General features: G+C 53.5%; 1 protein-coding gene across 1 annotated transcript in view; it reads left to right on the top strand.

The window, feature by feature from the left end:
- The window catches only part of RAD50 (RAD50 double strand break repair protein), a 330,429-nt gene that overhangs the window by 43,428 nt on the left and 268,066 nt on the right, over nt 1-18,935 (top strand). The window contains exon 7 of the mRNA XM_075344529.1: nt 12,673-12,801. Within this exon, the coding sequence (XP_075200644.1) occupies nt 12,673-12,801 (129 nt within the window). The remainder of the gene's footprint in view (nt 1-12,672; nt 12,802-18,935) is intronic.

Raw genomic sequence — 18,935 nt, 5'->3', positions numbered from 1 at the left:
GTGGGATTTTACCGGTCTCCAGGCACTGAGACCGTGCTCCATCCGCAGCCCCTGGAGAAGCCGCTGGATATGGAGCTGAGTATCGTCAGGGACATGGCCCTGCTCCGTCAAGGTACTCTGTGTCCCCGTGCATACGCGCGCACACCGCAGCATTGCTGGGTGTGTTAGTGCGCCGGGGACAACAGCGCTGCTGCGCTTGTGCCATTTCCTCACTTCAGCTTAGCTGAGTGGGTAGACTCAGGGAGAACGGTCGCGCCGGCCGCTGGGACTGCGACGCGGCTGGGACTTGTGGTGCGCCGGGGACTTCCGCGCTGACCGTGCATATATCACGGCCGCGCTTATTACTACAGTCCCCGGCTTTTGCGGCCTAGTTCGTTCGTTCCCGCCTCCGCACCTGCCAGTCAGGAGGAGGGCGGGACGCTGTACAGAGCATCAGCGCTGAGGGCTGGAGTCTTTTTTACATACTCCAGCCCTCACACCAGGCACAGTAGGACGCAGTTTCCCGCACTTTGTTTGTGGCACGCCCACGGTCCGCCCCTCTTCACAGAACGCCGGCAGCCATTCCTGCCTGCACGCTGAGCTGCAGAGGGGAGACGGGGAGACCCAGACACGGGATTCTACGGCCTCATACCCGCTGTTCAGCGGGCGGTAAGCAGCCTCAAGGGCTCACCCCCACTTGTGCCGTTTGTATACTGAGTATTTTGTGTTTGCAAATACTTTGTACTGTACGGTCGCTGGTGATTCTCGGCTATATACCCTCCTAGATTACGAGGAGGCAACAGCATGTCGTCCGCAAAACGCAAGGGTGCCAAGGCACAGACATTATATGCTGCCTGTACCGCATGTGGGGCTGCTCTACCGGCAGGTTCCACTGACCCCCATTGTGTGCAGTGCTCGGCCCCTGTGCAACTTGCACAGCCGGGGCCTCTGCTGGACGTGACCCAGGGTGTACCACCTGTGAATGCTGTCCAGGTGACAGGAACGGAGTTTGCAGCTTTTGCTGACAGATTGTCTATGACCATGTCAAAGATTCTTGAAACATTGCAGTCTAGACCAGTAACTCAGACCATGGACACTGTGGCATCATTGCTCCCTGGTCCCCCTCAGCTGGAACACTTCCAAGCTCCGGGGGTGTCACATGCACCCCAGGGTGACGATTCTGACTCGGACGACAGTCCCAGACAACCTAAGCGGGCTCGTTATGAATGGTGACGCCATAGTGAATGATCTTATAGCGTCCATCAATAGGATGTTAGATATTTCTCCGCCAGCTCCTCCTGCGGAGGAGGCAGCTTCACAGCAGGAGAAATTCCATTTCAGATATCCCAAGCGTAAATTAAGCACTTTTCTGGACCACTCTGACTTTAGAGATGCAATCCAGAAACACCACGCTTATCCTGAGAAGCGGTTTTCTAAACGGCTTAAAGATACACGCTATCCTTTTCCCCCTGACGTGGTCAAGGGTTGGACCCAGTGTCCCAAGGTGGACCCTCCAATCTCCAGGCTTGCAGCTAGATCTTTAGTTGCAGTAGAAGATGGAGCGGCACTTAAAGATGCCACTGACAGGCAGATGGAGCTCTGGCTGAAATCCATCTATGAAGCTATTGGAGCGTCGTTGGCGCCAGCTTTCGCAGCCGTATGGGCACTCCAAGCTATTTCAGCTGGGCTTATACAAGTCGACTCGGTCACACGTACATCTGCCCCGCAGGTGGCACCATTGACCTCTCAAATGTCTGCATTCGCGTCTTACGCGATTAATGCTGTCCTGGACTCTACGAGCCGTACGGCGGTGGCGTCAGCCAACTCCGTGGTTTTGCGCAGAGCCCTGTGGTTGAGAGAATGGAAGGCAGATTCTGCTTCCAAGAAGTGCTTAACCAGTTTGCCTTTTTCTCGTGACCGATTGTTTGGGGAGCGTTTGGATGAAATCATTAAACACTCCAAGGGTAAGGACTCATTCTTACCTCAACACAGACAAAACAAGCCCCAACAAAGGAGGGGTCAGTCTGGTTTTCGGTCCTTTCGAGGCTCAGGCAGGTCCCAATTCTCCTCGTCCAAAAGGACTCAAAAGGATCAGAGAGGCTCAGATTCTTGGCGGACTCAGTCACGCCCAAAAAAGACAGCAGGAAGAACCGTTACCAAGACGGCTTCCTCATGACTTTCAGCCTCCTCTCTCCGCATCCTCGGTCGGTGGCAGGCTCTCCCGCTTTGGTGACATTTGGCTGTCACAGGTCAAAGACCGTTGGGTGAGGGACATTCTGTCTCACGGGTACAGGATAGAGTTCAGCTCTCGTCCTCCAACTCGTTTCTTCAGAACTTCCCCACCGCCCGACCGAGCCGATGCTCTGCTGCAGGCGGTGGCCGCTCTAAAGGCGGAAGGAGTGGTGACTTCCGTTCCTCTTCAGGAACAAGGTCACGGTTTTTACTCCAATCTGTTTGTGGTGCCAAAGAAGGACGGGTCCTTTCGGCCCGACCTAGATCTAAAGTTGCTCAACAAACACGTAAAAACCAGGAGGTTCCGGATGGAATCTCTACGCTCCGTCATAGCCTCAATGTCTCAAGGAGATTTCTTAGCATCAATAGACATCAAAGATGCTTATCTTCACGTGCCGATTGCGCCAGAGCATCAGCGTTTTCTACGCTTCGTTATAGAAAGCGAACACCTGCAGTTCGTAGCGTTACCTTTCGGGCTGGCAACAGCCCCTCGGGTCTTCACCAAGGTCATGGCAGCAGTAGTAGCTGTCCTGCACTCGCAGGGTCACTCCGTGATCCCGTATTTGGACGATCTACTTATAAAGGCACCCTCTCAAGAGGCATGCCAACACAGTCTGAACGTGGCACTGAAGACTCTCCAGAGTTTCGGGTGGATTATCAACTTTTCAAAGTCAAATCTAACCCCGACCCAATCACTAACATATCTTGGCATGGAGTTTCATACTCTCTCAGCGATAGTGAAGCTTCCACTGGACAAGCAGTGCTCTCTGCAGACAGGGGTGCAATCTCTCCTGCAGAACCAGTCCCACTCCTTGAGGCGCCTCATGCATTTCCTAGGGAAGATGGTGGCAGCAATGGAAGCAGTCCCTTTCGCGCAGTTTCATCTGCGCCCTCTACAATGGGACATTCTCCGCCAATGGGACGGGAAGTCGACGTCCCTCGACAGGGATGTCTCCCTCTCTCAGGCAGCCAAGGACTCTCTCCGATGGTGGCTTCTTCCCACCTCATTGTCAAAAGGAAAGTCGTTCCTACCCCCATCCTGGGCGGTGGTCACGACAGATGCGAGCCTCTCAGGGTGGGGAGCAGTGTTTCTTCACCACAGGGCTCAGGGTACGTGGACTCAGAGAGAGTCCACCCTTCAGATCAATGTTCTGGAAATCAGAGCAGTCTATCTTGCTCTGCGAGCCTTCCAACAGTGGCTGGAGGGCAAGCAGATCCGGATTCAGTCGGACAATTCCACAGCGGTGGCATACATCAACCACCAAGGGGGAACACGCAGTCGACAAGCCTTTCAAGAAGTCCGGCGGATTCTGACGTGGGTGGAAAACACAGCATCCACCATATCCGCAGTTCACATCCCAGGCGTGGAAAACTGGGAAGCAGACTTTCTCAGTCGCCAGGGCATGGACGCAGGGGAATGGTCCCTTCACCCGGACGTGTTTCAGGAGATCTGTCGCCGCTGGGGGATGCCGGACGTCGACCTGATGGCGTCACGGCACAACAACAAGGTCCCGGTTTTCATGGCACGGTCTCACGATCACCGAGCTCTGGCGGCAGACGCCTTAGGTCAGGATTGGTCGCAGTTCCGACTACCTTATGTGTTCCCACCTCTGGCATTGTTGCCCAGAGTGCTCCGCAAAATCAGGTCCGACTGCCGTTGCGCCATTCTCGTCGCTCCAGACTGGCCAAGGAGGTCGTGGTACCCGGATCTGTGGCATCTCACGGTAGGACAACCGTGGGCGCTACCAGGCCGTCCAGACTTGCTGTCTCAAGGGCCGTTTTTCCATCGGAATTCTGCTGCCCTGAACCTGACTGTGTGGCCATTGAGTCCTGGATCCTAGGGACCTCAGGTTTATCTCATGATGTTGTTGCCACCATGAGACAGGCTAGGAAACCATCCTCCGCCAAGATCTACCACAGAACGTGGAAGATATTCTTATCTTGGTGCTCTGCTCAGGGAGTTTCTCCCTGGCCACTTGCATTGCCTATTTTTCTTTCCTTCCTGCAGTCTGGGTTGGAAAAAGGTTTGTCTCTTAGCTCCCTTAAAGGACAAGTCTCTGCGCTTTCCGTATTCTTTCAGAAGCGCCTGGCGCGACTTCCTAAGGTACGCACGTTCCTGCAAGGGGTTTGTCATATCGTTCCCCCTTACAAGCGGCCATTGGAACCCTGGGATCTGAACAAGGTTCTAATTGCTCTCCAGAAGCCACCTTTCGAGCCTATGAAGGAGATTTCCTTTTCTCGGCTTTCACAGAAAGTGGCTTTTCTGGTGGCGGTCACGTCTCTTCGGAGAGTGTCAGAGCTGGCGGCGTTATCTTGCAAATCTCCCTTCCTGGTGTTTCACCAAGACAAGGTAGTACTGCGTCCAATTCCAGAGTTTCTTCCCAAGGTGGTATCTTCCTTTCATCTCAATCAGGATATCACTTTACCATCTTTGTGTCCGCATCCAGTTCACCAATTTGAAAAGGGTTTGCATCTGTTGGACCTGGTGAGAGCACTCAGGATCTACATTTCCCGCACGGCGCCTCTGCGCCGTTCGGATGCACTCTTTATCCTGGTCGCTGGTCAGCATAAAGGGTCGCAAGCTTCCAAAAATCCACCCTTGCGCGGTGGATCAAGGAACCAATTCTTCACGCCTACCGTTCTGCTGGGCTTCCGACTCCTTCTGGACTGAAGGCCCATTCTACCAGAGCCGTGGGTGCGTCCTGGGCATTACGGCATCAGGCTACGGCTCAGCAGGTGTGCCAGGCGGCTACCTGGTCGAGTCTGCACACTTTTACCAAGCATTATCAGGTGCATACCTACGCTTCGGCGGATGCCAGCCTAGGTAGACAAGTCCTGCAGGCGGCGGTGGCCCACCTGTAAGAAAGGGCTGCCTGACAGCCCGATCACGAGGTATTCTTTTACCCACCCAGGGACTGCTTTTGGACGTCCCAATTGTCTGGGTCTCCCAATTAGGAGCGAAAAAGAAGAAGGGAATTTTGTTTACTTACCGTAAATTCCTTTTCTTCTAGCTCCAATTGGGAGACCCAGCACCTGCCCTGTTTTTTCTTAGGGTATTTGTTTTTCGGGTGCACATGTTGTTCATGTTGATAAGTTACGTTCTCCGATATTGTTTATCGGATTGAATTTGTTTTTGAAACAGTTATTGGCTTTCCTCCTTCTTGCTTTTGCACTAAAACTGAGGGACCCGTGCTCCCACCGGGGGGGTGTATAGCCAGAAGGGGAGGGGCCTTACACTTTTAAGTGTAGTACTTTGTGCGGCCTCCGGAGGCAGTAGCTATACACCCAATTGTCTGGGTCTCCCAATTGGAGCTAGAAGAAAAGGAATTTACGGTAAGTAAACAAAATTCCCTTCTTTTCTTCATCGTTCCTTATGGGAGACCCAGACCATGGGGTGTATAGCTTCTGCCTCCGGAGGACACACAAAGTACTACACTAAAAAGTGTAGCTCCTCCCTCCGAGCATATACACCCCCTGGATGACCACATCTAGCCAGTTCAATGCTTTGTGTTCAGGAGGTCACACACACATGCATTCTCATCTGATTTTTGATTTTTGATTTCAAAGAGTTGGAAGAAAAGCGGGTCCAAACTGGACTCCCGGCATGTCCCTTCTCACCCCACTGTGTCGGCGGTGCTGTTAAGGTTGATTTACAAGGCTGGAGCCTTACATGCCGCGCTCCTTCACCATCCCTCGGGCTCTGGCTTGAAGTGGGAGCCATCACGGTTCTCTCTGCTTTGCAGGAGACCGGTCTCCATCCGCAGCCCTTTCAGGACCCTGCCGGACGGAGCGCTCACCCCTCAGGGACCTGGCCCTGCGTCTCATAAGCTAAGTATTGAGACGTTATTGAAGGGTCCCTTGTGCATTTATTGTGGGGAGAGTGTGTTATTTCACTGTGCTGTGATTTCCGGCCGGTTCTCTGGTTTTCTCCTGAGAACCGCGCCGAGGGTGCCTGCTCGTCGGCCGCATGAGAAAATTTAGGCCCCGCCTTCGGCTGCGGCCTAGTTTCGTTTTCACTGCCCCTGCATGTCAGTCATGCAGGGGGACAGTGCGGCGCTGCCCACCGGCCGTTCAGCTCAGGGGAGGACACTCCTCTCTGAGGAGATGTTTCCCTCCCCTGTATTTCTCCTTGGCCCTCCGGTTCCCGCTCTTGGACTAAACCCCGCCCCCCCTCCTCACTCCGGCGCCATTTTTTCAGCGTTTACACACTGATCGGCGCTGGCTGCTGCAGCTCTGCATCTGTCTGGGGGTCCAAGCTGTGGAATCCGGAGGGCACACAAAACGGTCTGGTAAGCCACAACCTCTGGTTGTGGACTTTCTTGTACACTCTCTGGGAGTCATTCTGAAGTAGTGTGTTCTTTACTGCAGAACCTCCACCTCAGCAGCATGTCTCTCACTAGGAGCAAGGCTGCAAGGCTTTACTCTATATGCACTGCATGTAAGCTCATACTGCCTGAACCGAGCACATATCCACATTGTGATGCCTGCTCTAACATGGTGGTGCCTCAGCCTGGAGTTTCCCCAGGGGTCCCTCCGGCTGCTCCAGCCCCGGTGGCTGAACCCCCGGCTTGGGTAGCATCGTTTTCTAAAGCTATCTCCCAGTCCTTTGCCGACTCCATGGGACAGCTGTCCCGGACTCTGCTGACCATGCATCAGCCCCCTTCTCAGGGCGCCTCTGCTGCTCCGACTCGCTCTGCAGAGCTCACAGAGGATTTTTCATCTGTTCCCGGACCCCGTCCTCCTAAACGGAGACGCAGGGACTCTTCTCCTTCCTCGTCCCACGGCTCTGATTCACGAGCTGAATTGCAGGGCGAGGAGGATGCCTTTACTGTGGGCTCGGACGCTACCTCTATGTACCCCATTGATCTATCTGAAGGTGATGCGGATGTTAGTGACTTGATTGCGTCCATTAATTCCGTACTGGACCTCAATCCACCAGTGTCAGAGGAACAAGCCTCTCTGGTAGAAAAACACCAGTTTACCTCACCTAAGAGAGCAAGGAGTATGTTTTTTAACCACTCCAGTTTTCAGGCCACTGTGACCAAGCCCAGGGCCTGTCCTGACAAACGCTTCCCAAAGCGTAGTTCTGATGACCGTTTTCCCTTTCCACCAGAGGTGGTCAAGGAGTGGGCTCATTCACCAAAGGTAGATCCTCCGGTGTCTAGAATCTCAGCCCGGACAGTTGTATCTGTGGCCGATGGCACCTCACTTAAGGATCCCACTGACCGCCAGGTTGACCTTCTGGCCAAATCTGTATATGAGGTGGCAGGGGCCTCGTTCTCCCCGTCTTTTGCAGCAGTGTGGGCTCTTAAGGCCGTCTCTGCTTCTCTGGAGGAGATGCATTCCCTCACCAGGGACTCTATGCCCGAAATGGTTGCCTTAACTTCCCAGGCTTCGGCTTTTTCATCCTATGCCATGTCTGCCATTCTGGAGGCTTCTCACCGCACGGCGGTGGCTTCCGCTAATTCCCTCGCGATCCGCAGGATCTTGTGGCTTCGAGAGTGGAAAGCAGACGCTTCTTCCAAGAAGTACCTTGCTGGGCTCCCCTTTGCTGGGTCCCGGCTGTTCGGTGAACAACTGGATGAAATTATTAAGGAAGCTACTGGCGGGAAGAGTACTTCCTTGCCACAAACTAAAACCAGGAAACCTGTCCAGGGCAGGAACCAGTCGAGGTTTCGTTCCTTTCGTTCCTCTAACTGGTCATCCTCTAAGCCCTCAGCCTCGTCCACTAACTCAGCCAAGGATCGAAAACCCAGCTGGCGCGCGAAGCCGCGTCCTCAGAAGAGCGGAGGAGCCGCTGCCACTAAGGCAGCCTCCTCTTGACTATCTGGCTGCGCCAGCAACGTCCTTGGTCGGTGGCAGGCTCTCCCACTTTGGCGACGTGTGGTTCCAACACGTCTCCGATCAGTGGGTGCGGGATATCATCTCCCACGGCTACAGGATAGAATTTTCTTCCAGCCCGCCAAACAGATTTTTTCTGTCCACTCCCCCCTGCTCCAAAGCCGCCGCCTTCTCTCAGGCCGTGGCATCCTTGCAGGCCAACGGAGTAATTGTACCGGTTCCCGCCCGGGAACGGTTCAGAGGTTTCTACTCAAACCTCTTCCTAGTCCCCAAGAAGGACAGTTCCTTCCGGCCCATCCTGGATCTCAAGCTTCTCAACAAGCATGTTCAGGTGCGGCACTTTCGCATGGAATCTCTACGATCGGTCATTGCCTCAATGACCCAAGGAGATTTTCTAGCATCCATCGACATCAGAGATGCCTATCTGCATGTGCCAATTGCAGTTTCACACCAGCGTTGGCTACGTTTTGCAATCGGAGAGGAACATTTCCAATTCGTGGCTCTCCCCTTCGGGTTAGCCACGGCCCCTCGTGTATTCACCAAGGTCATGGCAGCAGTGGTTGCGGTTCTGCACCTCCAGGGGTTGGCAGTGATTCCTTACCTGGACGACCTTCTAGTCAAGGCTTCATCCAGTGCAGACTGTCAGCGGAGTGTCTCGCTCACTCTCGCCACGCTTGTTCAATTCGGGTGGCTTGTCAATCTGCCCAAGTCCACTCTGACCCCGACCCAGAAACTTACGTACCTAGGGATGCAATTCGAGACTCTGCCGGCACTTGTGAAGCTGCCCTTAGTCAAACAGCAGTCCCTTCATCTAGCGGTGCGCTCTCTGTTGAAGCCCCGCCGTCATTCCATCAGGCACCTCATGCAGGTGCTGGGTCAGATGGTGGCGTCAATGGAAGTGGTTCCCTTTGCCCAGTTCCATCTGCGTCCTCTGCAGCTGGACATTCTCCGCTGTTGGGAAAAGCGGACCTCTTCCTTGCACAGGCTAGTGGCTCTGTTGCCACAGACCAGGAGCTCTCTTCAGTGGTGGCTTCGGCCCCTCTCTCTGTCCCAAGGATGCTCCTTTCTGGCCCCGTCCTGGGTGATTCTCACCACGGATGCCAGTCTATCCGGCTGGGGAGCAGTGTTTCTCCACCACCGAGCACAGGGCACTTGGACTCCGTCCGAATCAGCCCTCTCGATCAATGTGCTGGAAATCAGAGCTGTGCTCCTAGCTCTCGTAGCTTTTCACCACCTGTTGGCGGGCAAGCACATTCGAGTCCAGTCAGACAACGCGACAGCAGTTGCCTACATCAATCACCAGGGCGGGACTCGCAGCCGCCTAGCAATGTTGGAAGTTCAACGTATCCTTCAGTGGACGGAGGACTCCAAGTCCACCATATCCGCAGTCCACATCCCAGGCGTAGAAAACTGGGAGGCAGATTATCCCAGCCGTCAAACCGTGGACAGCGGCGAGTGGGCCCTGCATCCAGCAGTGTTCCGGTCAATCTGCCGCAAGTGGGGCACTCCGGAAGTGGATCTAATGGCATCCCGGCACAACAACAAGGTCCCGGTTTACGTGGCTCGCTCCCACGATCCTCAGGCCTTGGCAGCGGACGCGCTGGTTCAGGATTGGTCCCAGTTCCGTCTGGCCTACGTGTTTCCCCCTCTAGCTCTCTTGCCCAGAGTCCTGCGCAAGATCAGAATGGAGGGCCGTCGGGTCATAATCATTGCTCCAGACTGGCCCAGGCGAGCTTGGTACCCAGACCTGCTCCGTCTGTCCGTAGAGGTGCCGTGGCATCTCCCGGACCGCCCAGACCTTCTCTCACAAGGTCCGTTTTTCCGCCAGAATTCTGCGGCTCTCAGATTGACGGCGTGGCTCTTGAGTCCTGGATCCTGACGGCTTCCGGCATTCCTCCCGAAGTCATCTCCACTATGTCTCAGGCTCAGAAGTCTTCCTCGGCCAGGACTTACCACAGGACTTGGAGAATTTTCCTGTCCTGGTGTCGCTCTTCCGGCCATGCTCCTTGGCTGTTTTCCTTGCCGACCATCCTGTCCTTTCTACAGTCCGGTCTGCAGCTAGGACTATCCCTCAATTCCCTCAAGGGACAGGTCTCGGCTCTGTCAGTGTTGTTCCAGCGGCGTATCGCCCGACTGGCCCAGGTGCGCACCTTCATGCAGGGCGCATCTCACATCATTCCGCCTTACCGGCGGCCTCTGGATCCCTGGGATCTTAATATAGTCCTCACGGCCTTACAGAAACCCCCCTTTGAGCCTCTTAGGGAGGTTTCTTTGTTTCGACTTTCACAGAAAGTGGTCTTTCTGGTGGCCATAACTTCTCTCAGGAGAGTCTCTGATTTGGCTGCGCTCTCTTCGGAGTCACCCTTTTTGGTTTTTCACCAAGACAAGGTGGTTCTCCGTCCGACTCCGGACTTTCTCCCTAAGGTGGTGTCTCCTTTCCACCTTAACCAGGACATTTCATTGCCTTCCCTTTGTCCGGCCCCTGTGCATCGCTTTGAGAAAGCGTTGCATACTTTAGATTTGGTGCGGGCGCTCCGGATCTATGTGTCACGCACCGCTGCTCTTAGGCGGTGCACCTCTCTTTTTGTGCTGACCACAGGTCAGCGCAAGGGTCTCTCGGCTTCTAAACCGACCCTAGCTCGTTGGATTAGGTTGGCCATATCCGATGCTTACCAATGTTCTCAGGTGCCTCCCCCGCCGGGGATTAAGGCGCACTCGACCAGAGCTGTCGGTGCCTCTTGGGCTTTCAGGCACCAGGCTACGGCTCAGCAGGTCTGTCAGGCTGCCACTTGGTCTAGTCTGCACACCTTTTCGAAGCACTACCAAGTGCATGCTCATGCTTCGGCAGATGCGAGCTTGGGCAGACGCATCCTTCAGGCAGCTGTCGCCCATTTGTGAAGTTAGGTTTTGCCTACTTCTCAGTTTTCTGTTTATTTCCCACCCATGGACTGCTTTGAGACGTCCCATGGTCTGGGTCTCCCATAAGGAACGATGAAGAAAAAGAGAATTTTGTTTACTTACCGTAAATTCTTTTTCTTATAGTTCCGACATGGGAGACCCAGCACCCTCCCTGTTGCCTGTTTGCAGTTTTTGTTCCGTGTGTTTTCACCGGCTGTTGTTGTAGACAGAGGTTCCGGTTATTCCGGGTTTTACTCTATCTCTACTTGTGGGTGGATGTCCTCCTTCAGCTTTTGCACTAAACTGGCTAGATGTGGTCATCCAGGGGGTGTATATGCTGGGAGGGAGGAGCTACACTTTTTAGTGTAGTACTTTGTGTGTCCTCCGGAGGCAGAAGCTATACACCCCATGGTCTGGGTCTCCCATGTCGGAACTATAAGAAAAAGAATTTACGGTAAGTAAACAAAATTCTCTTTTTCCATTCCCATGCTACTATCCCAATATGTAGTATAATAATATTAGCAAATGCCTCCAATTAGAAATGTAGTATAGTTCTCCTGATATAGCCATGGCTCTTACCTCATGTGCAGGGCATTGCAACTTAGGTATCCATGGTTACAACTACAGCAGCTAACTTACTGTCACTATGAGTGGATGTTACCATGGATACCTAAAGCCTGCTTTACAGGGGACAACCGATCGTGCGATTTCACAATCGATTGTACCCGCCCCCGTCGTTTGTGCGTCATGGGCAATTGATTGCCCGTGGCGCACAAAGTCGTAAGCCCCCCGTCACACGTACTTACCTTCCGTGCGACGTCGCTGTGGGCGGCGAACATCCTCTTCCTGGACTGGGAGGGATGTTCAGCGTCATAGCGACGTCACACGGCGGTCAGCCAATAGAGGCGGAGGGGCGGAGATGAGCGGGATGTAAACATCCCGCCCACCTCCTTCCTTCCACATTGCCGGCGGGAGCCGTGGGACGCAGTAAGCGATGTTCATCGTTCCCGTGGTGTCACATGGAGCGACGTGTGCTGCCACGGAAACTATGAACAAGCGGCGCCATGTTTCATAAACGATATTATGAAACCTAGCGACGAGTACACGACTCACGATTTGTGAGCGATACTGCGTCGCTAGGAGGTGTCACACAGGCCGACGTCGCAAGCGACGCCGGATGAGCGTCACAAAAACTGTGACCCCGACGATCTATCGCACGATAGATAGTCTCGTCTAAAGCAGGCATTAGCTGCAATGCACTGCACATGAGGTAAGAGACATGGCTATATCAGAACTATACTACATCTCTAATTGGAGGGATTTGCTAGTAATATTATTACGCCTACTACATATTGGGATAGGATCTTGGAGATGGGAATACCCCTTTAATAAATGCAGTAACATGATTGTTTACCTTGGGCGATGGGACAACGAGTGCCTAAACACTGAAATAAAACAGACAATGATTTTTGTTTGTCATAATGTGTGAATTGTCCTGGCTGAGAAAAAATTAAACGTTATTAACATACACTTTTATAGTCAGTTTGTTTGGAGATGAGATAGTCCTATAGAAAGATGTCTCTCACAGACGATTTGTATACAGAAGGACTAATAATGTAGCTCTAGAGAAATGTTTGATCATCTCCAACGCAGCCTCATAATGCAAGCAATATAAAGTGAAATATTCATATATTAAATGCTTATAAATTGTTTTCGTTTTAGAGTAATCTTTCTGATATTCAGAGAAACCTCTCAAAAGTGATGAAGTTTGACATCGACATCAAATCTTTGGAAAGCAGGAAAAGAACGATGGAAAAAGATAATCAAGACCTTGAGGAGAAAATTGAGAAGGTCTTACAATATATTTATTGCAGATACATTATATTCTACTGAAAGAGAACATCATTAATTAAACCTATGTAAAAAAAAATTCCAGAATCAATAACTCCTAATTTAAATGGAATCTGTTAGTAGATTTTTGTTACCTCATCTGAAAGCAGCATGATGTAGGCAAAGAGATTCTGAATCCAATAATGTATCATTTAGATTATTGGGTGCAGTAGTTCTGACAGTTATTTTTAACATGTAGCAGAGCTCTGAGAGCTGCCCCCACCTATACCAGGCTGTCAGTGTTGATTTCCATAGACAGAAGCTGCTAATCACAGAAGGGAAGGAGTCTAAGGGGTGCTTCACACACAGCGAGATCGCTGCTGAGTCACGGTTTTTGTGACGCAGCAGTGACCTCATTAGCGAGCTCGCTGTGTGTGACACTGAGCAGCGATCTGGCCTCTGCTGTGAGATCGCTGCTCGTTACACACAGCCCTGGTTCGTTTTTTTATTGTTGCTCTCCCGCTGTGACGCACAGATCGCTGTGTGTGACAGTGAGAGAGCGACGAAATGAAGCGAGCAGGGAGCAGGAGCCGGCATCTGGCAGCTGCGGTAAGCTGTAACCAGGGTAAACATCGGGTAACCAAGGTGGTTACCCGATATTTACCTTCGTTACCAGCCTCCGCCGCTCTCACGCTGCCAGTGCTGGCTCCCTGCTCTCTGCACATGTAGCTGCAGTACACATCGGGTTAATTAACCCGATGTGTACTGTAGCTAGGAGTGCAGGGAGCCAGCGCTAAGCAGTGTGCGCGGCTCCCTGCTCTCTGCACATGTAGCGACGTTATGATCGCTGCTGCATCGCTGTGTTTGACAGCTAAGCAGCGATCATAACAGCGACTTACAAGGTCGCTGTTACATCACAGAAAATGGTGACGTAACAGCGACGCCGTTGTCGCTGTCGCTATGTGTGAACCCAGCCTAACTACAGCTCACACCCTGCTGAGACCCAGTAATGATAAAGCTCTGAGGCTTAAACTAACATTGCAGGTAAAGAAAAACAGGCTTTGAGATAAGAGACAGCTGGCTGTAAACATCATGCTAAGGGTACCGTCACACATAACGAGATCGCTAGCGAGATCGCAGCTGAGTCACGGTTTCTGTGACGCAGTAGCGATCCCGTTAGCGATCTTGTTATGTGTGACACCTACCAGCGATCAGGCCCCTGCTGTGAGATCTCTAGTCGTTGCAGAATGGTCTAGGCCATTTTCTTCAAAGGCGATGTCCTGCTGGGCAGGACGCATCGCTGTGTTTGACACTGTGTGACAGGGTCACAGTGACTGCTGAGATCGTTATACAGGTCGCTACTGCGACCTGTATTGTTCCTGCATCATTGGTAAGGTCTGACTGTGACATCTCATCTGCGACCTCCCAGCGACTTACCTGCTTTCCATATCAGGTCGCATCGTTTTCGGTATCGCTGGTAAGTCGTTGTGTGTGACTGGGCCTTTACTCTTACAGCATGCTGGCTTCAGATTACATAGCAAAAACGTCCTGATAGTGTGAAATGAAAAAGAAAAAAAAACGTCCTGATAGAGTCCCTAAGAATTTTTAAAATGGATATATATATACTAGAAGGTGGCCCGATTCTACGCATCGGGTATTCTAGAATTTACGTATTGTGTAGTTCATGTATGATTTTTGTTATATATATAGATGTTGTTGTGTGTAGTTACCAAGTGTTTGTGTAGGGGCTGTACATGTTCTGGGTGTTGTCTGGGTGTGACGGGGGGTGATAGCGGTGTTGTATGTGTGTTGAGTGTGTTGCGTTGTTTGTGGAGCGCTGTGTGTCTGTAGCGTTGTGTGTGTGTTGCGCGGTTTGTGTGTGTGTGGTGTGTTTTGGGGGGAGGTATGTTTTGTGCAATGTGTGTGTTGTGCGGTATGTGCGTATATTTGTGTGTGCCGCGGTGTTTGTGTGTTGGGTGTTGTGTGTGTGCAGCGTTGTCTGTGTGTGTGGGTGTCTGTGTAGGGCAGTTGTTTGTGGTTCCCAGTGTGTGGGTGTGTGGTGTGTTGTGCAGTGCGCGCGCGTGTGTGTGTGTGTGTGTGTGTGTTGGGGGGAGGTGCGCACTCCCAAACGTGCTCCATCCCCCATGCAGCGCACTCCCCATCGTGCTCCATCCCCCATGCAGCGCACTCCCCATCGTGCTCCATCCCCTATGCTGCGCACTCCCAAACGTGCTCCATCCGCCATGCTGCGCACTCCCAAACGTGCTCCATCCGCCATGCTGCGCACTCCCAAACGTGCTCCATCCGCCATACTCCGCACTCCCCATCGTGCTCCATCCCCGATGCTGCGCACCCCCCCATCATGCTCCATCCCCGATGCTGCGCACCCCCCCATCGTGCTCCATCCCCCATGCTGCACCAGCATCAGCCTCTCTGCCCCCAGCATCAGCTTCTCTGCCCCCAGCATCAGCCTCTCTCCTCCCAGCATCAGCCTCTCTCCTCCCAGCATCAGCCTCTCTCATCCTAGCATCAGCCTCTCTCCTCCCAGCATCAGCCTCTCCTCTCTGTCCCCAGCATCAGCCTCTCTCCTCCCAGCCTTCCCTAGCATCAGCCTCTCTCCTCCCAGCCTCCCTCCTCCCACCCTCCCCAGCATCAGCCTCCCTCTCCCAGCCTCCCCCAGCATCAGCCTCCCCCAGCATCAGCCTCTCTTCTCTCAGCCTACCTCTCCCAGCCTCCCTCCTCCCAGCCTCCCTTAGCATCAGCCTCCCTCTCCCAGCCTCCCCAAGCATCAGCCTCCACCAGCATCAGCCTCTCTCCTTCCAACCTCCCCCAGCATCAGCCTCCGCCAGCATCAGCCTCTCTCCTTCCAGCCTCCTCCAGCAATCAGCCTCCCTCTCCCAGCCTTCCCCAGGATCAGCCTCTCTCCTCCCAGCCTCCGTCCTCCCAGCCTTCCCCAGCATCAGCTTTCCCCTCCCAGCCTCCCTCAGCATCAGCCTTCCCCAGCATCAGCCTCTCTCCTCCCAGCCTCAGCCTCTCTCCTTCCAGCCTCCAACAGCATCAGCCTCTCTCCTTCCAGCCTCCCTCAGCATCAGCCTCCCCTTCCCAGCCTTCCCCAGGATCAGCCTCTCTCCTCCCAGCCTCCTTCCTCCCAGCCTCCCTCAGCATCAGCCTTCCACTCCCAGTCTCCCCCAGCATCAGCCTCCCCAAGCATCAGCCTCCACCAGCATCAGCCTCTCTCCTTCCAGCCTCCCCCAGCATCAGCCTCTCTCGTTCCAGCCTCCCTCAGCATCAGCCTCCCGTTCCCAGCCTTCCCCAGGATCAGCCTCTCTCCTCCCAGCCTCCTTCCTCCCAGCCTCCCCCTCCCAGCCTCCCTCAGCATCAGCCTTCCCCTCCCAGTCTCCCCCAGCATCAGCCTCCCCAAGCATCAGCCTCCACCAGCATCAGCCTCTCTCCTTCCAGCCTCCCCCAGCATCAGCCTCCCCAAGCATCAGCCTCCACCAGCATCAGCCTCCCTCGTCCCAGCCTCCCCCAGCATCAGCCTCCCCCTCCCAGCCTCCCCCAGCATCAGCCTCTCTCCTCCCAGCATCAGCCTCTCTCATCCCAGCATCAGCCTCTCTCCTCCCAGCATCAGCCTCTCTCCTCCCAGCATCAGCCTCTCTCCTCCCAGCATCAGCCTCTCCTCTCTGTCCCCAGCATCAGCCTCTCTCCTCCCAGCCTTCCCCAGCATCAGCCTCTCTCCTCCCAGCCTCCTCGAGCATCGGCCTCCCCCAGCATCAGCCTCTCTTCTTCCAGCCTCCCCCAGCATCAGCCTCTCTCCTTCCAGCCTCCCCCAGCATCAGCCTCCCTCTCCCAGCCTTCCCCAGGATCAGCCTCTCTCCTCCCAGCCTCCGTCCTGCCAGCCTTCCCCAGCATCAGCTTTCCCCTCCCAGCCTCCCTCAGCATCAGCCTTCCCCAGCATCAGCCTCTCTCCTCCCAGCCTCAGCCTCTCTCCTTTCAGCCTCCCCCAGCATCAGCCTCTCTCCTTCCAGCCTCCCTCAGCATCAGCCTCCTCTTCCCAGCCTTCCCCAGGATCAGCCTCTCTCCTCCCAGCCTCCTTCCTCCCAGCCTCCCCCTCCCAGCCTCTTTCAGCATCAGCCTTCCCCTCCCAGTCTCCCCCAGCATCAGCCTCCCCCTCCCAGCCTTCCCCATGATCAGCCTCTCTGCTCCCAGCCTCCTCCAGCACGCCGTGCTCCTCTGCCGACACTCACACACCCGATCGCATCCACTCACACACACCCGATCGCATCCACTCACACACACCCGATCGCATCCACTCACACACACCCGATCGCATCCACTCACACACACCCGATCGCATCCACTCACACACACCCGATCGCATCCACTCACACACACCCGATCGCATCCACTCACACACACCCGATCGCATACACTCACACACACACACACACTGACGATATCGCACATACGCGCTCACACTCTGGCTCTGGCCATGTGATCCTCCGTCAGGTCCTGGAAGGTCACATCGAGGCCGAGAAGCAAGCGATATCGCCGGATGCTGTGAGTGTGTGTGTGAGGTGTGTGTGAGGTGTGTGTGAGGTGTGTGTGAGAGTGAGTGTGATCTGATGTGTGTGTATGTTTGTGTGCGTGCTGTTATGTGTGTGCGTGTGGATCTTGCAGGACCTTGATGCGCTTGTAACCATGCGAGCATGGTTACCAACGTATCCACACCACTCCCGTGCGAGCAGGGGCCGGGGGGGGGGGGAGTACAGTACTCACCTCCGTGACAGCCATGTCAGTTCGGGGAATGCGCGGGGGGAGGGAGGGGGCGGGGCCAGAGCTAGCGTGCATTGCGTGAGGGGGGCGGGGCGTGGCGTGGCCGAATTGCCAATGCCTGCAGGGTGCCGGGGCGAGAGGCCAATCTGTGGGGGGGGGCGGAGCCTGGGCGAGCGGCTGGCCAATCCGTGGGGGGGCGCAGCCTGGGCGAGCGGCCAATCCGTGTGGGGGGCGGGGCCATGGCGAGCCCAGCGGCCAATCAGCTTTGTGTCACCGTAAGGACACAATTTTGGAGCATGACAGACAGACAGATAGACAGACAGACAGACAGAATAAGGCAATTATATATATAGATATATGGATGTATTTTAGCTGAACTAACATTCGTCTGAAAGTTATGTAAGATATACTAGTACCTTAGAGAGTAGCTTTCATTAGAAAAATACCTATTGATAAAGTCAGGTTTTTGTGTTACATCTATTTAAAAAAGAATAAAATTAGTGTTTTTTTTCTTATTCATTTCACAATATATATATATATATTTTTTTTTTAAATCAAATAATTTTTTATTAATATTTCGGTTTAACAGGTAAATTCCGCATACACACAGGTATGCACAACAAACCCCTTGCCATCCCCCTCCCCCAAACAGGATCCCCAATCAGTACATATTTATTTGAATACTTTATATCCTAAGGTACGTTAAGGCATGTATCGGGGATCGAACAGTAGCTACTGAGAGTATCCAACTGGAGCATCTGCAATCCAACCCAACATTCATACCCATTCTCATGCATTAGGGCTTAGGACAGGTTTGCCGTCAGGGCTCTAGCCCAAGTCAGTGTCCTTGGAGCCAAATTCGGGGTATCAAGCCACGGGGCCCACAACTCCTCAAATTTCCTATATGCCCTTCTTTTTTGATAAGTGTATTTCTCCATCCGAAGTGTGTAGTTCACCTTATCAATTAACTCTTTGATATCAGGGATCTTGCTATCCTTCCAGTACCGAGCACTGACTTTCCGTGCCTGGTACAGTATGCGCGCGGTAGCAATCTTATGCCCCTCCTGGACAGGAAGTTCCGCTGTATAGCCAAGAATACATGTCAGTGGTTTGTGGTCCATACGGCAGTCATAGACTGAATCAATAAGGGCAAGGGCCCCCACCCAATATCTTCTCAAACGTGGACAATTCCACATAAGATGAATTAGATCCGCATCCGGAGCTCCACACTTCCAGCAGCAATTTCACAATATTTTCAAGATGTAATCAATTTTAGGGGTTCTGGCCGCAATAACCATTTTCCTCACTTACCAATCAGAGTTCCAGCATATCCCTCTTGCAGACTCTCTCTTATTGCCAGCTGCAGTATGTGCATAACA

This window comes from Anomaloglossus baeobatrachus, chromosome 4 (assembly GCF_048569485.1).
Source record: "Anomaloglossus baeobatrachus isolate aAnoBae1 chromosome 4, aAnoBae1.hap1, whole genome shotgun sequence".
Taxonomy (NCBI): Eukaryota; Metazoa; Chordata; class Amphibia; order Anura; family Aromobatidae; genus Anomaloglossus; species Anomaloglossus baeobatrachus.
Note: the sequence above shows the minus strand (reverse complement) of the source record. Positions and strands in the feature narration are given on the sequence as shown.